This window comes from Cnephaeus nilssonii, assembly GCF_951640355.1.
Source record: "Cnephaeus nilssonii genome assembly, chromosome: 9".
In the NCBI taxonomy this organism is placed as follows: Eukaryota; Metazoa; Chordata; class Mammalia; order Chiroptera; family Vespertilionidae; genus Cnephaeus; species Cnephaeus nilssonii.
This window is the reverse complement of record NC_137080.1, coordinates 5,152,373-5,178,714: the sequence shown is the minus strand read 5'-3', so window position 1 is coordinate 5,178,714 and position 26,342 is coordinate 5,152,373. Positions and strand designations below refer to the sequence as shown.

Below are 26,342 nucleotides of genomic sequence, written 5' to 3'. Positions count from 1 at the left end.
CCCTACCTCAGCATGGTTCTGTTCCCATTTTCTCCTCGTGGCCCGATTTTTTTTCTTTCCTCTCATTTCCCAAGTATTGCATTATTCATGTGTACCCAGGGTCCTAAGTGAGTAACTGAACCACTAGAAGGAACCATATCTCAAAAATAGCCCACTAGGGATAGGCTTTGGAGCGAGGTAAAGGGAGGAGGCAAGTGGGATAAGAACACCATTCAGCCCTCTCCTTTGATTTTGCAGCGGCGGAAATGGAAACGCAGAGTCCACATTTCATTACAAACAGGGCCGCAAGTTGCTTTAAACAATGGGGCTCCATAGAAGGTTTTAAGGCTTGTATTAGTTATATTGCATGCACAGTAAATGGAAACCTTCAGTTTTTCCACCTAGATCCATTTCTGATACGCAGTTCCGAGGAGGTGTAGGCCTCACCAGTGATACTCTTATCACAGCCCAGCAGAACGCTCTGCTGCTTTAAAGTGTGCTTGAAACCATTTAGGCTTGGGTACATTTTGACAAACTTGGTTATTAATGTACTGAATTCCATGATCACAATCACAGCCATTGCCATAGAACCATCCCTACTCTATACCCCAAAAGCTTGGTGAAGATGGAGCATGCTGGGAACTAGTGTCTCCATCCAGCAACTCAGTTTTACTCCAAACTCTGGGATCTGCTCCCTGAGCAGGGAGAATTTTCCGTGGCTCTGGCTCAGAGGGCTCCCTTCTGAGCACGGCTGCCGCGCGCTGCCCAGTCCAGGTGCTCGCCACAGACGATGGCCCTCCCTAGGCACTGAGCCCGCTGCTCCGAGAACTGCCCTCTGAGGTCCCAGTGTTTGTGCTGGGCTCTAATTATCAGAAAGTACAATGTCCGAGGCAGCGGTTCTCCAATGGAGTGTCATGACAACTGGTAATTTGTCACTAATCTGGACGTTCTGAAGACTGGATACAATAGACATTTTAGACATTGGAACAGATTCAAGACTACATCTCTAATAATGTCACTCTCACTCACAGTTCAGTACTTTCCGGAAGGGCCAGGAGTGGACATGGGCTGTGCTGTATATTTACCATGCATGTCCTGGTGGGGAAAACCAATGTGAAAACTTTCTGTCTAAAATGTGGAATGCTGCCCTCGCTGGTTTGGCTCAGTGGATAGAGCGTCGGCCTGCAGACTGAAGGGTCCCGGGTTCAATTCCGGTCAAGGGCACATGCCCGGGTTGCGGGCTCGATCCCCAGTAGAGGGCATACAGGAGGCAGCCAATCAATGATTCTCTCTCATCATTGATGTTTCTATCTCTCTCTCTTCCTCTCATTTCCTCTCTAAAATCAATAAAAATATTTTTAAAAAATGAAATTTTTTTTAAAAATGTGGTATGCTGAGAAATTACTTAAAAGCTTTAGGATACAAATAAGCCAGTCAGAGAAAGAAAAATACCATATGATATATCACTTATATGTGGAATCTAATGAACACATTAACTGATGAACAAAAGAGAAACAGAGCCATAGATACATGCAACAGTCTGACAGAGGTCAGAGGGAAGAGGGAGGGGGAACTGGATAAAAGGAGCTAAAGAAAGGAGCCAAGGAACATATATGCACAGCCCATGGACACAGACAACAGAGTGGTGACGGCCAGGGGAAGGTGGCGGGGCCTGGGTGGAGGCAGGGACTACTATAATGGATAGCCTATGTATCTTCTAGTGGGAAATGGTGGACATCTGTAATAGTGTCAACAATAAAAAGAAAGTTTCAGGATATGTCCCTGATTTAATTAATTTCATAAAATCCTTACATTATTGATTCTAATAAATAGTTACTGGGATTAAAAGCTCCAAGTTGTAAAGTGCCTTTGCCATTGACCAGCTTGTTTGCAGGTCGGCCTCAGTGCTGGGGTTAGAATGACGAAACCTTTATAGGATCAAAGCCTTTGGACATGTCAATAATTACAGCACCAATGGTGATTTTGAAAACCTTGGAAATCCAGCCTCTTCATAAACTAAAACAGAATAAGACTATAAATGTTACCTTAACAAGAATAATAATGTCTGCCATCTGGGATCACCTACGAGGCAGGCACTGTACCAAGAATCAGGTGATTATGTAGCCTTCACAATTCTATGGGGCAGCAATGAGGACTGTCAGTTTACACGGAGAAACCAGGGACCAGAGAGGTCAACCCATTCATGGTGACATGGTTTATAAGTACAACTGCCTGACTGATGTCCAGAGCTCTTTCTTGACAGTCACTCTGGTTCTGTGACCTGGGAAGACACAGTACCTCTATAGCCTCTACTATGAACTTCACTAAAAATGACTATACATAGATGCCTCTTGCACTGGTGACCATTTTATATAGGACTAGAAGCCCGGTGCACGAAATTCGTGCACGGCGGGGGGTTGTCCCTCAGCCCAGCCTGTACCCTCTCCAATCTGGGACTCCTGGAGGGATGTCCGACTGCCCGTTTAGGCCCGATCCTGGTGGGATCGGGCCTAAACGGGCAGTCGGACATCCCTCTCACAATCCAGGACTGCTGGCTCCCAACTGCTTGCCTGCCTGCCTTCCTGATTGCCCCCAACCGCTTCTGCCTGCCAGCCTGGTCACCCCTAACTGCCCTCTCCTGCAGGGTTGATCACCTCCAACTGCCCTCCCTTGCAAGCCTGGTCCCTCTCAACTGCCCTCCCTTGCAGGCCTGGTCCCTCACAACTGCCCTCCCTTGCAGGCCGGGTGCCTCCCAACTGCCCTCTCCTGCTGGCCATCTTGTGGTGGCCATCTTGTGTCCACATGGGGGCAGCTATATTGTGTGTTGCAGTGATGATCAATCTGTATATTACTCTTTTATTAGATAGGATAGAGGCCTGGTGCACGGGTGGGGGCCAGCTGGTTTGCCCTGAAGAGTGTCACAGATAAGGGTGGGGGTTCCCTTGGGGTGTGGGGCGGCCTGAGCGAGGGGCCTGTGGTGGTTTGCAGGCCGGCCACGCCCCCTGGCAACCCAAGCGGAGGCCCTGGTATCTGGAATTTATTTTCCTTCTACAATTGAAACTTTGTAGCCTGGAGCGGAGCCAAGCCTGGGGCTCCGGCAGCCATTTCTGTGGCAGTTAATTCACCTTCTACAATTGAAATGTTGTAGCCTTAAGCGGGTGGGCCCGGCCAGGGTGTGCGGAAAGCTTTGCTTCCCCTGTTGCCGCCGGCAACCCTGGCCTGCTCTCTCAAGCTCCATTCTGCCGCCATTTGTTTGAATTTGTTTACCTTCTATAATTGAAACTTTGTAACTTGAGTGGAGGCTTAGGCCTGCAACGGCTATGGAAAGCTTGGCTTACTCTGTTACCTGGGAAACCTTGCTCTCTGTGGCTGTAGCCATCTTGGATTGGGGTTAATTTGCATACTCGCTCTGATTGGCTGGTGGGCGTGGCTTGGCTGATGGGCGTGGCTTATGTAGCGGAGTGATGGTTAATTTGCATATTACTGTTTTATTAGAGAGGATGGCATGCAGATTAATACCCACGTTCACCAAGAGCCTGTACTCATTTACTCATGGATACAGAGGGGTTAGATTTCTCTACCTTTTTTGAAGTTAGAGACCAGTTCTGGCAGATGAAATGCAATAGAAATGTGTGTCACTTGCGGAATGAAGCATTTAACTACAGGTATTTGATTCTCCAGGCCTCTCTTCCCTTTCTGTAGCAAGCATGCAAACCTGTGTTGCCAGATTGGTGCCTGGAAGTCAAAGCAACCTGAGATACTAAGCCAGCTTATGAAGGACAGCTTCCCTGGAGTCGTGTAAACCCACAGTGGATTTTACATGAGACAGAAGTAAACTTTTAAGCTGCATACTTGGAGATTGTTTTTTAGTGCAGCATAACCCAACATATCCTGACATTAATGATGAAGAAAATTATTAAATAGACACAAGACATGCTCTGATGCTGTTCAATAGGACATTAACTTTAGCTGAAACAAGGCCTGGACAAGGAGGGAAGGAACTGTGCAGTTGAGCTTAAAGAACTCTTATAACTATCTGAAACAAATGAACCTGCACTCTGCCCACCTTCAGGATGCTCAGTACGTCAATCAGTCTCATTATATGATACTAGAGGCCCGGTGCATGAATTCATGCACCAATGGGGTCCCTTGGCCTGGCCTGTGGGATCTGGCTGAAACCGGCTCTCCAACATCCCCCAAGGGGTCCCAGATTGTGAGAGGGCCAGGCCAAGGGACCCCATCAGTGCATGATTGGGGCCAGGGAGGGATGTGGGAGGTTGGCCAGCCCAGGAGGGACCATGGGAGGGCTCCAGGGCATGTCTGGCCTGTCTTGCTCAGTCCCAATTGGCCGGACCACAGCAGCAAGCTAACCTACTGGTCAGAGCATTTGCCCTCTGGTGGTCAGTGCACATCATAGCGAGCAGTTGAGCAGCCTTACCATATCATTAGCATATTATGCTTTGATTGAACAGCCGACCAGCCGACCGGACACTTAGCATATTAGGCTTTTATTATATAGGATTGCTTCCTAGGGAATTAGAACACTTCTAGATGTTGTCAATGAAATAGTAAGGGAACTCGGATGGTAGAGTCATCTTGGGGGGCAGATCACTGTCCTATATCTACATGATTAAATTCAACTAAGGAGAACTGGTTTAGTTTAGAGAGCAGATGCCGGTACTCTTCACTTTTGCTTAGGCCTGCTGATATCCACATGGGTCCTAAGATATACCATATTATTTATTTACTATCCAATTGCATTAGGAAAGCTAACATAATACAAAAAATCTCAACTTCCTATTTTCTAAGTTATAGTACTATCATTTAGGTAAAGGTCAGACAAGCCCCTTTACTTTCTCCTAAATGCTCACTGTATCACATGTATAAAGTCTAAAATCTGTAGTCAAGTCCATTGATTTAGGAATAAAAATGAAAAGTGTAACTTTTTGAGAAATACAACCCCTGAAGTACTCACTGAAATGGCCAATTTTTATGACAGTGATTGACAACAGGGCACAATTCAAAAGCAAAAGCCTTCCGTTAATGTAAGGAAACTGAGCAACAGGGACGACCCTGGAGAGTGTTAGGGCCAGGGCCACACTGCCGCTAAGACTCAGCCCAATAAGAACAATTTATCACATGCTCCTTGATTAAGGTGCTAACAGGTCAGGTTCTCAGAGGTAATTCTGAAATGATTTGTCAAGCTTTATTTTTAGTAGCTGCAAAATTTTAGAATGTTTCTCTGCCAAATAAATGACAGTAATTGCACCACCTCTGACTGTCAGGCCTCTTCCTAAAAGCTTTATATTTTACTGCATTAAACACTTCATAACAGCTACCAACCTGATCACTATTATTTTCATAGTTTAACCTCATGATCCTACTTCACTGGCATGAGAGTGCAGAGCACTCACACCATACACACACACACACACACACACACACACACATGCAGTACTATTTCATGATGTCCTTTTAAAGGCCCTGCGGATAGGCTGTCACCGGAGAATGGAGGCAGCAGATGGCTCCATTACAAAAAGTACTTCTGTACATTTATTTTTTCACTGTAGAGAGTTATAACTTAAAAAATAGTATGTAAAAAATAGTACATAAGCTAGTCAGAATGAATTAACATGTACTTAATGAAAATAATAAATTTCTACAACACAATAAACACCTACACCCCACATTCTTTTGGACCAAATGGCAACTACATATAAATTTAAGTAAGTATTGGTATATTAGTGGTAGGAAAAAAACACATCTTTGATGCAGTCACTTAGGAACTGCTAAAAACACAAAACCTGGATGTTAAATAACAGAGCTGGGGGGGGGGGGGGCCTACATAAATAGGGGAATCAGTCGCTCTACCCCTTTCCTCTTTCCAACTTTTAGCAATCTAAGTTTATTAAAATATTTGACATATACAATCCATAGTAACGGTCTCTTCTTCAGAAACTTCCGAGTGGTAGTTCTCACACCTTTAAACCTTGAGGGTCTTCTGAATCTCCCAAAGTGTTTCTGCACTCTTCTTCAGACGAGCCTCTTCCTCGGGGGTCAGCTTGACCTTTATAAGGTCCGTAATCCCATTCTCTCCCAGGATACAAGGAACACTGAGGGATACTTCTTCATTTATGCCATAGAGACCCTTAATTATGGTGGAAACGGGATGCACTCTCCTAAGGTTCTTCAAAATACTTTCCGCTAAATCAGCTACGGAAAGGCCAATGGCCCAATTAGTATAACCTTTCATTTTAATAATCTGATAGGCGCTGGCAATCACATCTTTGTGGACGTTTTTCCAGTGCTCGGGGTCTTTATCAGTTCCTATGTCTGCGTTCAGATCCTTCAGAAGGACACCCGCGATGTTCACGCCGCTCCACACTGGGACACTCGAGTCCCCGTGCTCTCCCAGGACCCACCCATGGCAGCTCTCAGGGTGGACACCGAGCTTCTGGCCGATCAAGAAACGAAAACGGGCAGTGTCCAAATTACAGCCACTCCCAATAACACGGTGCTGGGGGATCCCGCTCAACTTCCAGGTGACATACGTTAAGATATCCACCGGATTGGAAACAACAATCAGCTTGCACTTGGGACTGTACGTCATGATGTCAGAAATCATTAATTTGAAGATGGCCACATTTCGCTGGACTAGGTTAAGGCGCGTCTCTCCCTTTTCCTGGCGTGCACCTGCTGTGATGATCACAAGGTTGGAGTTGGCAGTGACCTGGTAATCTTTGCTGGAAACAATATTTGGCATTTTCACGAAAGGACTGCCATGTTGGAGATCCATCACCTCGCCCTTCAGTCTGCCTTCGGCGACATCCACCAAGGCCAGCTCATCGCTCAGGCCTCTCAGCAGGATGCTGATGGCACAGGCCATGCCAACCGACCCCGCGCCTATAATGGAGATTTTATTATGAGGAACGGTCTCCGATGAAGTTAAGTTCTTCATCAGCTCACCCTTGACAGTCGCCATCCTAGACACGGGGGTAACTGCGCAAGGACCCCTGAGGGGGATGCCAGCAGGCTGGCGGGGACCCGGCGCCCCCAGACTCAGGAGACTCGCTCTCGCAGCGCCCACTCTCCGGCTGGCCCAGCAGACTCCTCCAGCCCAGCCCATGGCCGTTCACTCAAAGGGGAGGGGAGAGAAGATGCAGGAAGGCGGCAGGCAAGGTGAGGCCTGAAGGAAGGGCTTGTGATCCCTGGCCACCGCCTCAGCCTGCTACTGCGTCTGCGCCAGGCTGGGGGCCGTTAGACACCCCCTCAGCGTGCTACTGCGTCTGCGCGAGGCTGGGGGCCGTTGGACACCCCCTTGGCGGCGTGCTACTGCGTCTGCGCCAGGCTGGGGGCCGTTGGACACCCCCTTGGCGGCGTGGTACTGCGTCTGCGCCAGGCTGGGGGCCGTTGGACACCCCCTTGGCGGCGTGGTACTGCGTCTGCGCCAGGCTGGGGGCCGTTGGACACCCCCTTGGCGGCGTGCTACTGCGTCTGCACCAGGCTGGGGGCCGTTAGACACCCCCTCGGCGTGCTACTGCGTCTGCGTGAGGCTGTAGGCCGTTAGACACCCCTTCGGCGTGGTACTGCGGCTGCGCGAGGCTGTGGGCCGTTAGACACCCCTTCGGCGTGGTACTGCGGCTGCGCGAGGCTGGGGGCCGTTAGACACCCCCTCGGCGTGGTACTGCGTCTGCGCGAGGCTGGGGGCAGTTAGACACCCCCTGGGCGTGGTACTGCGGCTGCGCGAGGCTGTGGGCAGTTAGACACCCCCTGGGCGTGGTACTGCGTCTGCGCGAGGCTGGGGGCCATTAGACACCCCCTCGGCGCGGTACTGCGTCTGCGCGAGACTGGATGGTTGACGCCTCCTCAAGCTCGCTACTGCGGCCCCAGCTTGTAAGACCTCACGATGGTTTCTACAAAATACTTCTCCTTGAATTCAAGTTTTACAAACACCAATTCTCTTCAGTATTTAATGTGTCTAATTGGCCAACTCAGGTTTTGTATTGTCAGTATGCATGCCAAGTAAAAATGCTTCCGTTAAGTACAGATGAAAACGAGGTGCCATTTTCTGAACTGTGAAGGGCCGGAGGAGGAAGGGCCTGTGCAATGTCTCCCAGGGTCCCCTGCACCAGTCCTTGCATCCGCAGAAGTGGGGATCCTGTTCCAGTCACATCCCGTTTGAGAACCTTCTGGGAAGGATTCCATTGTCTTTATGCCAGTCACGACCGTGATCCACAAGGTGGGGAAGTCACAGGACAACCAGGGTAAGGGGACCACCATGAGCTGGTCCAGAACTCACAGGGAGAGGCTGTTGCTTCTTTTTCGTGCCAAAGGGAAGTTTGTGATGGAGAGTCCTGATTAAAAACTATTTCTCAAGTACAAAGGTATAGCCTCTACTAGAATGAAAATATACCATAAATGTCCTTAAAGTGGCAAATTTTAACCCATGCACAAAGATCATTGATTAAAGCAGGAAAATAAAATATGGTTGACCCTTGAACAATGGTTTGAACTGTGCCCACTATAAGGGTTTTCCTCAGTTGACCCCCCCAGTTGACACCTGCATTGTTCAAGGGTCAACTATATCTGCTAGTACAACAGGGCATCAGTGTCTTACCTTCCACTGCATTTCTCTGGTTATTCTCATGAACTTCCTTTTAAGTTTCTCAGGACATAAAAACTTTACATCTGATGAAATATAAATCCTAATAAACCCAATAAACTACAAAAGTCCAAATAAAAATAATGGTACTTCCTCCCCACTTATTAACAGAACTAGAGGCCTGGTGCACAACATTCGTGCACTTGGGGGTAGGGGTCCCTCAGCCTGGCCTGCGCCCTCTCGTAGTCTGGGAGCCCTTGGGGGATGTCTGACTGGTAGCTTAGGCTCACTTTCTGCCAGCCATGAGCCCAGCTTCTTGCTGAGTGGCGCTCCCCCTGTGGGAGCGCACTGACAACCAGGGGGCAGCTCATGCACTGAGCGTCTGCCCCCTGGTGGTCAGTGCACGTCATAGTGACTGGTCATTCCACCGTTTGGTCGATTTGCATATTAGCCTTTTATTATATAGGATTATGACCACGTAAAGTTCTCCTTTCCTCCGAAGAGAGCAAGGTGCTCTCTCCTAATGGGGCTCTCGGTACACGCAGCTAGCTCCCTTTCCGTCAGCAAACAAAAAGATTTGTTTTAGAATACCAAACCTTGGCAAAATGAGTATTTTATATCAGGATGTGAAAAGCTATTCTCATTCCTCCTGCCACTGAAATGTAGTCCAAGAAGAGAGGAAAAATAAGCAAAGAAGTTGGTGAGGGGAGGGAACAGTGTGGCAATTAGCAGAGTTCCTGCAAACCTATTTTAATGTGACCTCCTGGCACCTGAGCAGGGACCAGAGAGCCTGTTTAAATGGTACAGTCACAATAAGCTCTGTGACACAAGAAATGGTAAGAGCACCACATATATGATTTCTCTCCACACTGGTGGTTAGATTTTTAGCAACCATTTGTCAAAAACTAGAAAATTTTTAACTGATCTTGACTTAATGGTGGCCAGTATTTTAGAGTGGTCCTTTTAAAAGACCAACTTTTGATAGCTATCGTTTCTTTTATTCCAGTTATAACTTGAAATGTTTTAACCTAATGCCTGTTCCCACCTTCTTCCTATAATGACGCCTTTGACCAGTCAAGTCATTTTCTAAGATAAGTGTTCTTGAGGATGAAATTCAAGGACATAAAGACTCTTAGCTAAATGGCTTCTTTCTAGAGTAATTTTCTTTGTCGAATGTGAACCTCTTTGGAAATACAATCTTTATGAGAGCTGCCTCTTCAGTTTTCCCCCTTAACCATAACTAAACCAATTTTGAGAAAAAAATAACGCTCTCCAAGATAAAATACCTCAAACAAAGCAGTTTTTTATGTACAGTAAGTCTTGAGATAAGAAGGAAAGAACTAAGGAAGATGCAGAAATGTACATGACCTCCACAGCAAATTTAGGTCTACTCAAAGACGTGGGAAGCCAAATATAACCAGGCAAGCTCCCTACCCCCTAATGACCTTCTGTCTTAGGTGGCTCATTATTCCTTTTGAGTGGAAAACCTAACTCAAATGATCTATTCAAAATGCAGTACAATATTACAGCTGATGGAAGGACTATGCCACAGTACTTTTGGTTACACCACTTAGGAGGAATGAAGCAGGAAATAAAGATGACTACCAAGTCTCTGGACCAAGAATGACCACAACTAAGTCATTCTATTCCCTCCACCCTGACACTCGCCCCCATCTCCCCTGCTCTTTTTCTATCGAGGAGTCCCGTTCAAATACAGATACTCCTCGACTTACGATGGGGTTACGTCCTGATAAATCTATTATATGTTGAAAATATAAGTGGACAACAGCCCACCAAAAACGTGCTGGAACACATACACTAGTTCCAGCTGGGCAAAGTCATCTCACTGCCACTGTTCAGCATCACAAGAGAGTATTGTACTGTATAGCCCTAGCCCGGGAAAAGGATCAAAATTCAAAATTTGAAGCACAGTTTCTACTGAATGCATTGTCACTTTAGCACCACCATGAAGTCGAACTATCCTCAGTTGCAGACTGTCTATACTCCATCTTCTCCTAACTTTTCTACAATGCCCAAGCAGAATTGACTTTTTAAAACCCTGTACCAAATAAATAAATAAATAAATAAATAAATAAATAAATAAAATCCTGTACCACCAAAGCACTTTGTACCTCTCTGCATGATAGGATTTATCACACACAATTAAGTGTAATCCAAAAGTGATCACCTTTTATGTACCAGCATATCCTTGTCCTCTAGAACAGAGCTTGGTCCATGCATAGGAGCTCAGTAACAATGTGGTGGGAAAGAATAAGTGAATAACTATAAAACTGAGTAACATGAGGCTAGAGACTAAAAGGTGAGAGAGAGATGGAAAGGCATTGAAGAAAGGAGTAGGTTAAACATGCAGGTGCCTGTTTGGGGTTTCTTAGCAAGGTTGATGCATAAATTTCAAATGAAGCTATTGATGAGCTAAAGATTTCTTAACTATTCTCAAAGCCAACACCTACCTTTACCAAGTTTGAACATACAAAAAAATTAAGAGAAAAGAATGTCTACAGTGCTAGGAACAAGTAAATGCAATGGCAGAGAGAATATTTTTAACCTTTGGAGTTACTTAAAGTGTTTTGTTCTTTGGAAAGCTTTAAAAAACAATCTATGCACAAAACTATCGATTTGCCAAAAAAAAAAAAAAAGTAATGAGAGCAGTGTTAATTAATATTACAAGCTAATCTAAAATAGCCTATAAACTCACCAGCATGTAAGTAGGGCATTATATAAACAACTAGAGGCCCGGTGCATGAAATTGGTGCACGGGGGGAGGGGTGTGTTCCTCAGCCCAGCCTGCACCCTCTCCAATGTGGGACCCCTCGAGGGATGTCCGACTGCCCATTGAGGCCCGATCCAGGTAGCTCAGGCCTAAATGGGCAGTTGGACATCCCTCTCACAATCCAAGACTGCTGGCTGCCAACTGCAAGCCTGCCTGCCTTCCTGATTGCCCCCAACCGCTTCTGCCTGCCAGCCTGATCACCCCTAACCACTCCCCTGCCAGCCTGATTGATGCCTAACTGCTCCCCTGCCAGCCTGTTTGCCCCTAACTGCCCTCCCCTGCAGGCCTGGTCCCTCCCAACTGCCCTCCCCTGCAGGCCTGGTCACTCACAACTGCCCTCCCTTGCAGACCTGATCCCTCCCAACTGCCTCCCCTGCTGGCCATCTTGTGGTGGCCATCTTGTGTCCACATGGGGGCAGGCATCTTGTGTGTTGGAGTGATGGTTAATTTGCATATCACTCTATTATTAGATAGGATTATTGTAAAATTCTTTGTGATTTGAAAGTCATAAAATGTAAATTGTAGTTTTCAAACAAATTAGTGAGCTGTAATTCTACTGCTCATAGATACTATGTAATCCTTGTGTAGGGATCTTTACAAACCCCAGCACCTGAAAGTATGTTCCTTGGCAGCAGTACTGAGAACGCTGGGAAGGACAAAAGCAGGGCCACAAAGCTTTGTCTCCTGAACAGAATAAAAGTAAACTGTCAGATATAAAAGCACCAGTGTGATCGATGTCCTGTTTATGGTATTCAAATAGTATAACATGAATAGGCAAGCTCTAATAATTTCCCAAATCTCATTTTTGTTCTTTAAAGGTATCATCTTACACATAATTTTTGGTGCAGTGCAAAAGAGCCCCTTGTATTAATCATAAAAAAAGGGGAAAAGGGAAGTATTTTAATGTGGCACAAAACATGAAAAATTAAAATTCATTAGTATGTGTGTAAACATCCCAAATCATATCTAAAAATTGAGAAACTTTACCTATAGGGTTTAACTGCATAGGTATTTTATTACCCCGTTTATTTTCTGCCAGTGGATTAAGTAATAGAAGTAGTACTGTAGTCCTTGGTAACAACAGCTTTATTCATCTAAAACAAGTGACATGAAGACTATCTTTGTTACTTTCAATTTGAGGTAGAAACTGAAGTTACCTTTATGAACTCCGAAATGCCCAACAAGATTAACTCCATGTTGTAAGGTTTAAACATTAACCGGCCTTGAGGCTTGTAGGCAAAGCACAGAGTCGGCAGCGGGGGCGGAAGGAGTGCTCCGGTGGGAAGAACATGGCCCTCAGCATGGCTGGGACTGAGTGTGACAGGCTCACGAGACTCAGCCAGGCTCCCACCGAACTGCTGACATCAGGACAGATCATTCACATGGACCTGTCCTGGAGGATGTTTAGCCTCTATCCACTAGATGCCAGCAGCATCCCTGCAGTTCTGACAGCCAAAAACATGTCCAGGCAGTGCCAAACGTCTCTCTCTTGGAGGCAGGGGGAGGCAGCCACGTGGACATTTGACCCGAGGGGACATGAAGAACAGCCGTGAGTGGTGCAGATGCAGGGGGGGGTGCGGGGAAAGGGAAGCGCAGGACATTCCGCAGCGTGCGGAGAGGCATGCAGAGAGGCAAGGCAGAGGCAGGAGCACAGAGATTGGGGGTGATAACCATGGGGCAGGAAGCTGCTCCCAACATGACTGTGGGTAGGGGAGTAGCAAGGCGTGGTGACCAGTCAGACAGGACTGAGAAAGAGGGTGGTCACGAGTAGAATCCGCTGTTCTCTCTAGGCAGCCTGTGGATGATGCCCCTGTGCACTGAGTGTGACCCAGGAGCAGGCTGGGAGGAAATGACAGTTCGGTGGGAACACACGTGATGCTGGGAGGACACCCAAGCATCAGTGTCCAGTCAAGCAGGCCCCCGAGCCAGAGCTCAGGAGTCTGGGCAGGAGAGTGGCAGTTGTGTGTATGGGACCGACGAAGAAGAAAATAGAAGGGTCAGGCAGGATTCCCAGCATATTGGACGCAAAGGAAAGCGGCAGCACTTCAGAAGTAAACGTGATACTGGGAAGTGAAAAACAGGAGCCAAACAGGATCATGAAAACTTACCAAAAGATAAAGAACTATAAACACTCAGAATCTGTTAGCACAAGAAGCAAACAATAACTGATATAAATGAACCATAATGACACATGTTCAGCGCAATTTACACTGTGGAAAGATATACAGCACATTTAAAAAATGTCTTCTTAAATTTAGAAATATTTCAGCCAGGAAAATTCAATCTGAGAGAACACTTCCATTTTCTGATCTAGGGTAAATGAATAAAAATATGGAAGTATATCAACATACATGATATTTTTTCATAGTTTTAGATATTGGAAAGTGACTAACCAGTAACAGGTGCCTCTTAAACAAAGCTTAAGGGGAAAGCAGAGGCTGCCGGGCCTTCAGGATGCTTTAGTTAGAGACCCGTGTCCCATTGTGTATGCTCAGTGTGAGCAGTAAGGACAAAGGAAGAGAAAACCCCAGGGAAAAGGAGGCTGGCCTTCCTCAGGTGGACTGGCTGGGAACATTCTCGAAGTGACTAAGCCGGACTGTGTCAGCCTTGGAGCGGGAAGGCTTTCATAGCAGAGCTTCTCTCTCTCAGTAATTGTTGCACATTCTCACTCTATCAAATGCCTGAGGCCCTATTTTACTTATAAGAGGAAACGGGTGGGTTTTTAAAGAGCTATCTTGGCAACAGGCCAAAACAGCTGGTGTTTCCCCCGTCCCCCAGAAAAAAATGTGCATTGGTCATTATCTCCCTTTTTAAACGGAGCAAAAGTCCCTGTGATGCGGTCTCTGTGTCACCAGATTGCTCCTGGGAGGGCTCTCACCACCGGGACGCCAAGCCCATTAGAGCGGCAGGGGAACAGGAAGCAGGGTCGCCGAGATGTTCTTGTCACCTCGGCCCTGAAGTCAACTGATGCGCAGTGCCACTTCCCATTAATGGCAAACGACTGCAGGGAAATACTCCTCAGTGCCGAAGCTGTTTGAAGGCCCGAGAGCTTGACAGCTGGAACTATCGCTGCGAGATCATGATGACTGTGTTCTGGGCCTGCCAGTAAGTACTATTAGGAGGAGGAAGCAAGGCTGGGTCTGCTGACGTCTGGTAATCGGAATAAGAAATTGAAGCTTGCTTCCTGGGGGCAGGAGCTGCTCAGATCTTTGGAAGCACTGAAATGAGATTAGGCAGGGACGCGGAGGGAAATGTTCCGGCTGCTTCTCAGATTCTGCAGATGACTCGGGAGTGGCTGCCACTAAACAATTTGCAGGAGACTCAGATCAGCTTTTGGTCTTTGACCTAAACTGATGAAAAGTATATATAGCATGAAGTCCATTTCCTTTTCAGATATCTTAGAAGCTAAACACTTTTAAGCTTCTCCATAGTTTCATTTTACATGTGGGGTTCTAGTATTCATACTACAATGCTGCTTCATTTGAAATAATGTAAGAATAAATGTATTTAACAGGAGATACAGCAGAATGTTGGGAAAACTGAAATTAGCAAAGTCACAAGAAAGAGATTTGACTATAATTAGCAAAATCCTCACGTTAGTCATAAAGTAATTAGTAAGTGAGCCTAAATATTAACATAAAAAGTATGCCCAGGAGCAGCTACTAAGAGTGCTGGAGAAAATAAATTTTATTAATAAGCATCTACTACTGTCCTAGAGGAAAGGTCTTGTGTTACTTGTCTTAAAGGATCTTTCTTAGAATAGGAAAGTTAAATGACAATTTTTTAGAGAAATATTTAAACTATATGTTTTACTTTTTGTTTTTTAAAGAACAAGAGGCCTGGGCTTTTGAGAAAGAAGCAATCTATCTTGGCAGATGAGGGGCAAGTCTGGGGCTGGAGAGTGGGCAAGGGCCCCAGTCACAGACCATGTCCATGAAAGCCTTTACAGCGGCAGAGCCCTCGGAGGGATGCAGTCAAGCAAGAAAGATGATATCAGATTGGCAAACATTTCAGAGTCATAGACGCCACGAGTGGCAAGCGTGCCAGGAAACTTGTATGCACTGTCGAGATCTTCTAAATTGTATCAAAAACATTCTTAACATGCACTTTGATTCAACAATAGCAACTTCTGTCTTTAGGACAAATTTCTTGACCAAGAAAAATACAGAAGAGATATATGCCTATAGAGGTTCAGTATGGTGTTTAATTGTGAAAAATTACAATCTAACTACGTTGGCAACAGACTGATTAAGTAAATTGTAATACATAATATGGTACCATATAGCCATTAAAAGTGATGGAGATTTATATACTCGACTGTGCAGAGAGTTCCTATGACTATTCAGTGAAAAAAGGTTCCAGAGCAGTACAGTAAAGCAACACTTACATACGATTATGTGAATGTGCCTTATAGAAGAAGGTCCAAAATAATGTTTCTACTATAACAGATGATTACAACTCAGTGAGATTTCTGGTTATTGTTTCCTTTCCTGTACTTTTCTACATTAATTCTTTTTTTAAAATATTGAATACATATTTTTACCAAAAAAAATCCATTTTTATTTTAAGAAAGATAGGTCCAAATATATTTTTCTTTAAAAATAAATACATATATATGTATATATACATATATATAAAAATATATAAATAAAGACAAATACCTCTTATCCCATGGTAGAAGGGTAAAGAAACCAAAAAGCTCCTTTTGTTTATAAGTTAATTTTCAAATTTAAATCTCTAGACAATTTAAAATATTTCCCAATAACTATGAACATTTTCATTCATAGTTTTATTACTATTTTGAGGGCAACAACTATAAATTATCTGTAAATTCTAACTACACTGATTATCATGAATATGTTATACAGAAACCACAGTAAACATTAGCAATGGGCGATTCTGACTAGTACTTTGAGGCTATAACCTCACTTCAAACAAATTTAAAACATGGGTCCATGGAAGTCATAAAGCTTCCAATCGTATCAATCGGGAGTTGTTTATATACCTATTGTTCTTCCTTCTAAGGCAACAACAACAACAAAAAGATAAGACAGTCTAACTATAAGTATGCTCAACTTCTTCAGAAATCCTTTCAAGTATTAATACCTACTATAATAAAAGGTAAAACAGCTAACAAATCTTTGTTCTTGAGTAAGAAGCAAGTTAACCGTAGGTGGCATGGCTTTTTCTTTTGATAACTGGGGAATTACCAGTTGGTATCACTAAGGGTCCTATTGACTAGCTAAAGAGCACTGATCTCAACTATTCTCTAAGCTCAATATGTCTGTCCTGGTAAAACAATCTATCACAGTGTCTCAACATGCCAGTCTCCTAGGACTATGAACCCATAATCAGTGTTCATTCTTTTCACAATTAAGTTACTATGATAAAATCAATACTGCCTCAATCATAATCCTATATAATAAAAGCCTAATATGCTAAGTGTCTGGTCATCCGTTCAACCAATCAAAGCATAATATGTTAATGATATGCTAAGGCTGCTCAACCGCTCACTATGACATGCACTGACCACCAGGGGGCAGACGCTCCAACTGGTAGGTTAGCTTGCTGTTGGGGTCCGGCCGATTGGGACTGAGCAAGATGGGCCCGACACGCCCTGGAGCCCTCCCATGGTCCCTCCCTGGCTGGCCAACCTCCCATGTCCCTCCCCGACCCCCATCATGCACCAGTGGGATCCCTCTGCCTGGCCAGTGCCCTCTCGCAATATGGGACCCCTTGGGGGATGTTGGAGAGCCGGTTTCAGCCTGATCCCGCAGGCCAGGCCGAGGGACCCCACTGGTGTACGAATTCGTGCACCAGGCCTCTAGTCAGATGATAAAATACTATAATTCAAAGTAACTGCTGAACCCATACTGAGCAGTCTGGCTGTACCATGGCCCATGGCTGGTCAGTGGGGTGGAGAGAGGATCCCATCTTAAGTCTGGGTGCACTTATCTGCTTCGGTCTGCTGACAAAGTAGCTTCCACTAGCTCTCCTTTTTTGGAACCTCTGATAAAATGATAGATCACTGTGTAGAATACAAATTTATGTTAATATTTGGTATATTATACATATTCTATATGAAGTGATGAATAAACAAAAAAGTAAATCCAAAAGATTTCTAAGATGCTGAAGGGCTTCACTTTGAGCATTTTCATGTTCCCTTTCAGGCCAGCAGATGTAGCTGTGACTTAAAATGGGGAATGTAAGCTGCTCTCGGTCAGCCATTAGATGGCACCCCTTTTATAAAAATTGGGTTTATAGTGGAGATTTAATACAGCTGAAGGCAGCTACCAAGTATTTGACACTGGAATTGACTCTGATCTAGAGCAATCATTTCCGTTACTTACTGAGCGCATAGCCTGTTTTCCTTAGTCATAGAAAGATGGTATTTCCCAATAAGAGACAGTAAATAGTGAGAAAAGTTCATCAATGGACGTTTTTGTGAGCAGCCTCACAGTTCTCATCAAAACTCTCTAAATGCAGATCTGAAATGCACCCCGATGCTCTCCACAAGCCTCAGAGCACAGCCATCTGATAAGAATTTGTGTAGAAAGTTCTAAAGCCTAAGCTGTCCATAATCAGTCTATTGGGGAGCCCTGTCTTAGCAGAGCCTGGCTCAGGGTCGGCCCACAAAGGTCTTCCGGATGAACTAATCAGTATACACTACTGCTTTCAAAAGATGTATCCTTGACAAAGTACCAGTGGTTCACTTTTCTGTGAGACTTTTCAGTAGTAAAAATCAAACAGATATGCCCAATGACCAGCATGGAGGGAGGGTGTGTCCTCGCAGTCTCTTTTTAGTTAAAGACATTAAGATGCAATATAAAAGGATTCCAAGTATCCTTAGATTCAATTAGAAACGAGTATTTCTCCCCAAAATATTTAATTTAGGCAATAATCCTCTTATCAGTCCCATACGACAAAGAAGTTCACATTCTAGACACTAAAATAGCACAGTCTAGCCCATAAAGCCCAAGTTCTCAAGCACGTAATCTAATTTAAATAACCTAATTTTGTTGGTCTATGAAAGTTTGCCAGCACAGTTACCTTAAAAATAAAGGTTAGTCAAACAAGGAGAAAAGCAACATCTCTTTGTCTACTGGTATATTTTGAGCAAAAAATACAATAATGCCCATGTTTAGTTATTATTAAGTCAAATGTGAAAAACTCAATAATGCCAGTACTATTACTACTACTATCTATTACTCCAGCAATTCTCCCCGCCCGTCCCCCTCTAACTGAATCACTCCCATCAGCATGCAGACATGCTGTTATTCTCCCAACTTAAAAATAAACACAAACGCTCTTGACCCCAACTCTCCCTTCTAACTATGACCCCACATTCTTTCTCTTTACAGCAAAACTCAAGACTTGCTCATATGTTCTGCCTCCAATCTCTCTCCTCCATGCTCTTTTGTATCCACCCCACTCAGGCTTTACCCATCAATGAATGCCATATGCTAACTGAGTGAACTACCATGTGACTTATCCCCAGCTTATACTTCCTTTTAAGGTTTTCTTCACCCGGCATCCAAGCCACCATTCTCCTGGTTTTCCTTCCTCTTCACAAGGGAATTCTTATTTGCTCCTTTCCTCATTCCCCAACCTCTAAACCTTGGGCCTGCCCAAGAGTTCCTTCCGGGTACCTCTCCACATTCACTGCCGTAGTGAGGTCATCTGGTCTTGTAGCTTTAAATACCATCCATTTAAGATACTTATTTGAGATTGATGAGTCTCACATTTCTATCTTCACCTTGCACCTCTCCCCTGAATTCTAGCCTTTTTATCTAACTGCTTACTTGACTTTCTACTTGGCTATCACATCTCACATTGACAAGTCCCAGACTGAGCTCCTGACTTAACCCCCAACAGCATCTGCTCCTGTCACACTGATCCCCATCCATTTTCCAGTTGCTCAGGCCAAAACCCTTGGAGACATCCTTGACTTCACTTTTTCTCTCACCTTTCTCACTCAATCCGTAACAAATCCTTGTTGACTCTACCTTTGAAATATATCCAGAACCTATTTGCATCAACTCCACTGCAGCCACCTGCTCCACACCACCCTCATTCCCGCCTGTCACAGACAGCGTGGTCCACAGAACTTCCTACTGGTAGTTGAATAAGACAATCATTCTGAATGTATAGCTTCACAGGTTGGAGTCTAAATTACACACACACACACATAAACAGAGGTTTTTCAGATTTTCTCCCATAATATCTAAGTGCATTAATAATTGAAATAATTTTACAATGTTTTAACTATTTTAGAAGAATATTTACATATAAGGATGTCAAATAGCATAGAAAGTTGTTCCAAGTTAAATAATTTCACTGAACAAATAGCTAGTACCAATTTATATAGAATGAACATTTGCTATGGATTAGTCATTACTTAATTACATTTGAAGTTTCACCACCCTCAAATATTGAAATTACTTATATCATTTACTAGTAATGAGAAGTTGCCTCATCATTAGTAAGAATTTAGTCACCTTCTCTGTCATCACTTCCTAAGACAGTGGACAAACTACAAATTTGTGAGTCGGGAAGATTTGGACTGCAGGAAGTAGAAAAAACATTCCAGACACCAGTGAAGGACTGTGGTTACTTACACTGTGAACTCCTAAAGCTTTCCAGACCGCGAAGCTGATCACACCAACCCCGCACCACGCACACAGTGAGCCCCAGCCCAGGGCTCGCAAGGCCAGGGAAGACCCGCTCTCCGGCAGCGCAGCGGTGGCCATGCTTCCCTGCAATGAGGACAGGAAGGCTGGGGTAAAAATCAACAGTTCAAAAAGAATAAATATTTGGGGAGTGTTCGAAATTAATGTAAAAAAAAAAGCAAACACACACAAAAATACCCCAAAAGAAATTTTTAAAATTTATATAAAACTATAACTTACATTCCGATGTCCAGGAGAATGAACATTTCCCCAAGTTATGAACCACCTGTTTATGTTTTTAAATTGTATATTCATGTTATTTGCCCACAAAGCTTTCTTATTTGTATATTCTATTTATATATTAATGTTCTTCAGCCCTTATACCCATCCTATGTGCTATTCTATTTTCCCAGTTTGGTTTACTTTTCATTCCTTGTATTTTGCTTTTTAGTTTTTGTTTTTGGTCAAAGATGCATTCTGGTGCTTTGAAGCTTACTAAAACTTCCCCTAGCCTAATGTTACAGCCATTTCTCTTTTCTGTTAGCTTTATTTTTAAATTGTCTCTTCTTTTCACCACTTTTAAGTTCATCTGGTATTTATTTTGGTTTTGATGGGAGCTGATGGCTCAAGGGAGTTTACTTCCCCAAACCTTAGCAACTGGCCCACTCTGTTGATTAATCCTTCTCCTCCCAACTTACTTGAGAATCTTTTATAGAGAGTGGTTTATTTCTAAGCTATTTTTGTACCACTAATTTATCATCTATTTTTATGCCAGAATCACACAGATTTAATTATAGAATAAAAATATTAATATCCAGAAAGTACATCATACTCGTTACTTTTTTCAAAAATTCCATTGCTGCTTTTGCCTATTAATTCTTCCAGAAAAATCCTAGAACATTCTGTCAAGATTTCTTTCTCCTATCCCCAAACAAGTAGAGAAAATGCCTATTCATTGGCATTTTCATTAGCTAATTTTCAAGCTAATTAGCTAATCTGATAAACAATAGCAAATTTGTAACATCGTATCTTCCACCTGGAAATATATTTGCATTAATTTGTCTTTTTCTTTTTAAAAATAATTTTCTTGATATTGCTCAACACCATTTCTTAATACAGGTTTTTCTACACATGTATTTTGTGATTGTGAGTGTTATTGACAGCACACAGGAATTATGCTCATGCTAGGCATGTGTACCTGGCATGTGCCTAGACTCTATAGATACTCAGTATTTGCTAACTTACACTTTTTGTGGATATGCCTTAGACCCAACAAAATTTTCCAATTTTCTTTAGCCATTCTCTATGATAAAAACAATCTGCTCTCATCTCCCTCCTTTCTCATGTTGCTGTAATCTCAGCGTGGTTCCCTAGAGCCCACATAAATGCACAGGTTCTAACTGGCCTGAATTTTTATCCGGAAGCAGTGCCACTAACCAAATGTTATTAAACTGGAGTCTGTTTAAGTGCTTTAGCCTAAATTTTAGTTCAGAAACTTAAATTTAAAATTCCTTATTTCCCTGGGAAAGACAGAAATTATATATGTATTATATACACCAAGTGGCCAGATTATTATGACCATCTGACGTTTGTAGGCATCGTATGGGATATGGAAGACGAAGGCCTGTTCGAACACCTTTGCTGTCTGCAGTTACCAAGATAAAACGTCTCCAATTCGCACAGGAACACAAGGATTGGACAGTCGAGCATTGGAAAAAAGTCATGTGGTCCGATGGATCACGTTTCCAGTTGCATCATGAAGATGGCAGAGTGAGAATTTCGCGGAAACAGCATGAAATCATGCACCCCCCATGCATGAGTACAATCCTTCAAGCTGGTGGGGGCAGTGTTATGGTTTGGGGCATGTTTTCCTGGCATGATTTAGGCCCTTTAACTCGTGTGGAACAACGTATGAATAGCACAACATACCCAAGTATCGTTGCTGATCAAGTTCATCCTATCATGTTGATGACATATCCCAGTGGTTCTCAACCTTTCTAATGCCGCGACCCTTTAATACAGTTCATGTTGTGCTGACCCCCAACCATAAAATTATTTTCGTTGCTACTTCATAACTGTAATTTTGCTACTGTTAATAAATCGTAATGTAAATATCTGTGTTTTCCAATGGTCTTAGGCTCTACAGGTCACGACCCACAGGTTGAGAACCGCTAGCAGGGTCGACTAAGACCATCGGAAAACACAGATATTTACATTACAATTCATAACAGTAGCAAAATTACAGTTATGAAGTAGCAACGAAAATAATTTCATGGTTGGGGGTCACCACAACATGAGGAACTGAATTAAAGGGTCGCAGCATTAGAAAGGTTGAGAACCACTGGTGTATCTCAATGGAGATGGCTTCTTCCAACAAGACAATGCACCATGCCACGGTGCTAGTATTGTGCAGGAGTGGTTTCAAGAACATGAGGGAGACTTTACCTTGCTTAGGTGGCCCCCACAATCACCAGAGCTCAATCCAATTGAGTGTTTGTGGGACGAAGTTAAAAGAGCCATCAGGCAGCTGGTTCCACAACCATCAAATCTCACAGAACTGGACAGTGCTATTCACCAGGCATGATGTCAGATTCCTTGCATCACCTTTCAACATCTTGTGGAGTCAATGCCAAGAAGAATCGCCGCAGTATTGAAGGCAAAAGGTGGCCCAACGAAGTACTGATGGGGTGGTCATAATAATCTGGCCACTCAGTGTATATACATATATTTTTAAAAGTCTACATAAACCCACATTTGCTTTAGTAAATTAAGTTTAAAAGGTAACTGCATATAAAAAGAACCCTTAGTGGCAGAGTAATATTCCCAATAAAATCTTAATTTTGTCAAACTTTTAGATTTAAAAAATAGTACATGCCATATCAGCCTCAGAAATGGATTGTGAGATAAATTATTCTTAGAAATCAATCCAAACTCCACTATGAAAGCACCACTATCACTTAGGTTTTACTAATTTCTGCCACAAGATATATTTCCACTCTGAAAATATTCTGTAATATAGGCAGAAATGACCATGAGCTTCATAGAAGTAATTTGGGAAGTTCCATATAAGCTCTGAGTATTCAGAAGGGGATCCAGATGCACTTTTAATGTGGTCCTTGCATTATAGTATTCAAAAGACTTAAGTATGGTTATTAGGTTATTACAGATGCATATAAGTGGAAAGGGGTTCAGCTGGTTTATGATTTTTTACATAACACTGTTCTTCTAAAGCAAACAAGTTGTGAATATTTGTTTAATCTCTCCCCCTCCTCTCTCTCTCTCTCTCTCTCTCTCTCTCTCTCTCTCTCTCTCTCTCTCTCTCTCTCTCTCCAGAGCTAGCTTCCTGAGGGCAGATGTTTTCTTCATTTTTGTATCTCTTTAGCTAGGTCACACTGTGCCTGCCACATGAAAGGGCCCAGGTTGCATGTGTTGAAGCAATAAGTACTAGATAAATAAACCAGGGGAGGGCAGACAGAGCAGCACATAAGAACAACTACAAGCAAATGTGAAGAGAATCTCTCATCAACTAGGTAAATGAGCTGTACATGACCACAACAGTGACTGTTCAATCTTGCTCTTGGAGTAGGATTTTCTTCCTTAAGCACGTTATAGTCATTCAACCAAAACTTCCTGAGCACCTACTGTGTGCCAGGCACTTTTCTAGAGAGGAGGGCTGCAGCAATGCACAAGCACGTATGATCTCTCGGTTCAAGGAGCTGACATGTTTTCCATCAATGCTAAGATGCACTTCATTTCAACATTTTAACATCTCTGAGATAGAAATGCCTCTTGCAATCAGTATTATGTCAAGAGTTTAATTGACATCACTTTTTCTTTCTTAGTGATGCATAAAACATTGGGGCCTCTCACAATGGATAGTGAATTACCTAGATTTAGATTTAAAGTCATGTTGTGAATAGAAAAGGTACTGGATGAGTTTTCAAAATCTTGTTCTGCTAAAAAGTGAAGGAAGCACATATTTAAGTACTCCTTTTCAATGAAAATAAAGATTGTGATTAATTTGTGCACTTCTTGAAGCTATGAGGTGTACACAGGTTTACTTCTAAAAGCATTATGGGAGGTCACTGACATTTTCTTTATTTTTCCCATGCAAAAGAGCTGCCGTTTACTTGTGAACAATAACAATGCTATGAGTGGATTTCAGTGTCACAAACCTTATTGAACCATTCCGGGCTTCTCTTTTTAGCCAATGATAATGTTGTAACGAATCCAGCTAGCATTCCCGCAGCGGCAACAGTACCTAGGAAAAGCCCACCTGCCAGGAGTTTGGGGGTAGGGCGTGGAGGATGGGGAGAGATTAAAGAAAGGATGAAAGAAACCAGAAGTCAAAAAGATGGACACAGATAAGTTTCAGGTACTAACGAAATGACATTCAAAATCACTTGAAATTCCAGAAACAATGGTTGAGCAGCTCTGGCCAAAGGTAAATGGCAGGGGCTGTGAAACCTGCCTGACCTCATGACCTCTGAGGTCATTCTGACATATCATTTCCGAGTGCAGAGGATGGGCGCAGGGACCCTTTGCGGGGACAAACCGATCTTGAGAACCGCATGCTAAGTGACGTAAGTCAGGCAGAAAAGTCAAGGACCTTATGACTTCATTCATATGTGGGACATAAAACGGAATGCACCAATGAACAAACAAGACAAACAAACACTCATAGGCACCGACAACAGAATGGTGGTTACCAAGAGAAGCAGGGAGGGGGAGCACATGATGCAATATACAGATCATGTATTATTAGAAATGTATACTGAAAATATATAATTTTATTGTCCAATATCACCCCAATAATTGTAATGAAAAGGAAAAATTGTGAGTTCTACAGAATTAAAAAAGAAAAAGGAGAGCACAGAGAAACTGCAGAGGCATGGGGGGTGCAGCACAAGGAACAGCTCCTGTCACCTCCCCACCTCCCCGGGGCACCGGACCCCAAAAACTCGGGGACAAACCCAGGCGGAGGTCCCCCAGGGCGGGTGGCAGTGGGCGTGCCCGCTGCAGCGCTGGGTGAGCTCGCCCGACGCCCGCAGCTCACCACACCACACCTTTAACCAGGAAAAGCCGGTCGTCGGCGAGTCCCGGAGCCTCCAGCCGGGAGGACCGCTGCTCGGTCTCGGGGCCCGTAGGATCCATGTTTGTAAGGAAGCCTCCGCTCCTGGTCCGGCGACAAGTGGGCCCGGGTGGAAGCGACAGCGGGCGGGGGAGAAAGGTTCCGCTCCATCTCCCTGTACAACCGGAATATCGGTCCCCAAACACTCCCTCCCCCGCCCGCCGCCCGAGGGAAGCTGTGGGGCGGCCGCGGGGTCCCAGCCCGCCCCGGGGCGGTGTCCGCCGAGGCGGGCTCCCGGGGAGGACGGCGAGCCTACCCCGCGGCGGCGACGCTGCCCTTGAACTCTGTGGACGTGGAACTAGGACCAGCCCTGCTCCAGGGGGCAGCGGGGGGCCGGCTCCGACCCCAGCACCGGGGGCTGGCCCGCGCTGCCCTCGCAGATCCTAAGAAGCGGGCCTCAGTCTGCTCTCTGTCGTTTTCCGGGGACTTTCCCTGACAGTCGTCACTTTAGGTGTGAGTGACAAGTTCAGTTCTCGGGAGAGTCATCCTACCAGCCCGGGGTGATGCACGTCCGTCCCTAAGGCTTAGAGGGGTGGCCCTGCGGGGGGCGTGGGTGGTTACCGAGCCGAGCCGAGCGGAGGTGCGGGACCCCGCCCCGCAGGGAGTGGAGGGCCGGAACGATGGCTGCCGGCAGGCTGGCCTGCTCTTCAGTCTGGGAGCTGAGTCGCTGAGGGTGGTGGAGTCTGTCAATGGCCATTGAAAGGAGGAGTCACGGAAAATCTTTTCATCCTCCAACGCAGACACATAACATCATCTTTTAAAAGGAGTCCATCTGTCACTGCTTCATTCTGAACCAAAAGAAAAAAGTCATGGAGTTCTTGAGGAGGGGGATGGAGATCTTGATTCATTTCCATATTCCTCACCTCTCAGTGTATTACCTAGTCATGCATATTAAGTAAATATTGGATGAATGAGTAAATGAGGGCATCATTTGGGGGCGGGGGGGGCATCAATTAAATGAAATTAATAGCTCAATCCCGGGCTCAGGTCCTAAACCACTTTTCAGCTTTGTGAATTTGGTTGGGTTATTTAGGCTCTGCAAACCTCAGTTTCCTCGTCTGTAAAATACACTGATAGTACCTACCTCATAGGGTTGCTGAGATTAACTTGCTCAACTCACTTAACTGTATAGTGGCAGAGCCAGGGTTTAAGAGCAGCTCTGTCAGAGTC

At 44.4% G+C, this 26,342-nt stretch overlaps 2 protein-coding genes across 3 annotated transcripts in view; both read right to left on the bottom strand.

The window, feature by feature from the left end:
* The window catches only part of TMEM242 (transmembrane protein 242), a 28,693-nt gene extending 3,098 nt beyond the window's left edge, over window positions 1–25,595 (bottom strand). The window contains exons 1-4 of the mRNA XM_079779844.1: window positions 25,429–25,595; window positions 25,108–25,217; window positions 24,217–24,317; window positions 19,991–20,128 (exon numbers count right to left, since the gene is read on the bottom strand). Coding sequence (XP_079635970.1) covers window positions 19,991–20,128; window positions 24,217–24,317; window positions 25,108–25,195 — 327 coding nt within the window. The 5' untranslated portion in view covers window positions 25,196–25,217; window positions 25,429–25,595. The remainder of the gene's footprint in view (window positions 1–19,990; window positions 20,129–24,216; window positions 24,318–25,107; window positions 25,218–25,428) is intronic.
* On the bottom strand, window positions 4,255–10,713 carry LOC307105560 (L-lactate dehydrogenase A-like 6A). Of its 2 annotated transcripts, none has more exons than XM_079781391.1 (2): window positions 7,551–10,713; window positions 4,255–7,247 (listed from the first exon to the last, which is right to left on the bottom strand). In XM_079781391.1, the coding sequence occupies exon 2, from the start codon at window positions 7,103–7,105 to the stop codon at window positions 5,963–5,965; it is 1,143 nt and encodes a 380-aa protein (XP_079637517.1). In that variant the 5' UTR covers window positions 7,106–7,247; window positions 7,551–10,713; the 3' UTR covers window positions 4,255–5,962. The 2 variants fall into 2 exon arrangements, with proteins under 2 accessions (XP_079637517.1, XP_079637518.1); XM_079781392.1 differs by having other exon boundaries at window positions 7,649–10,713.
* Window positions 25,596–26,342: the final 747 nt, after the last annotated feature.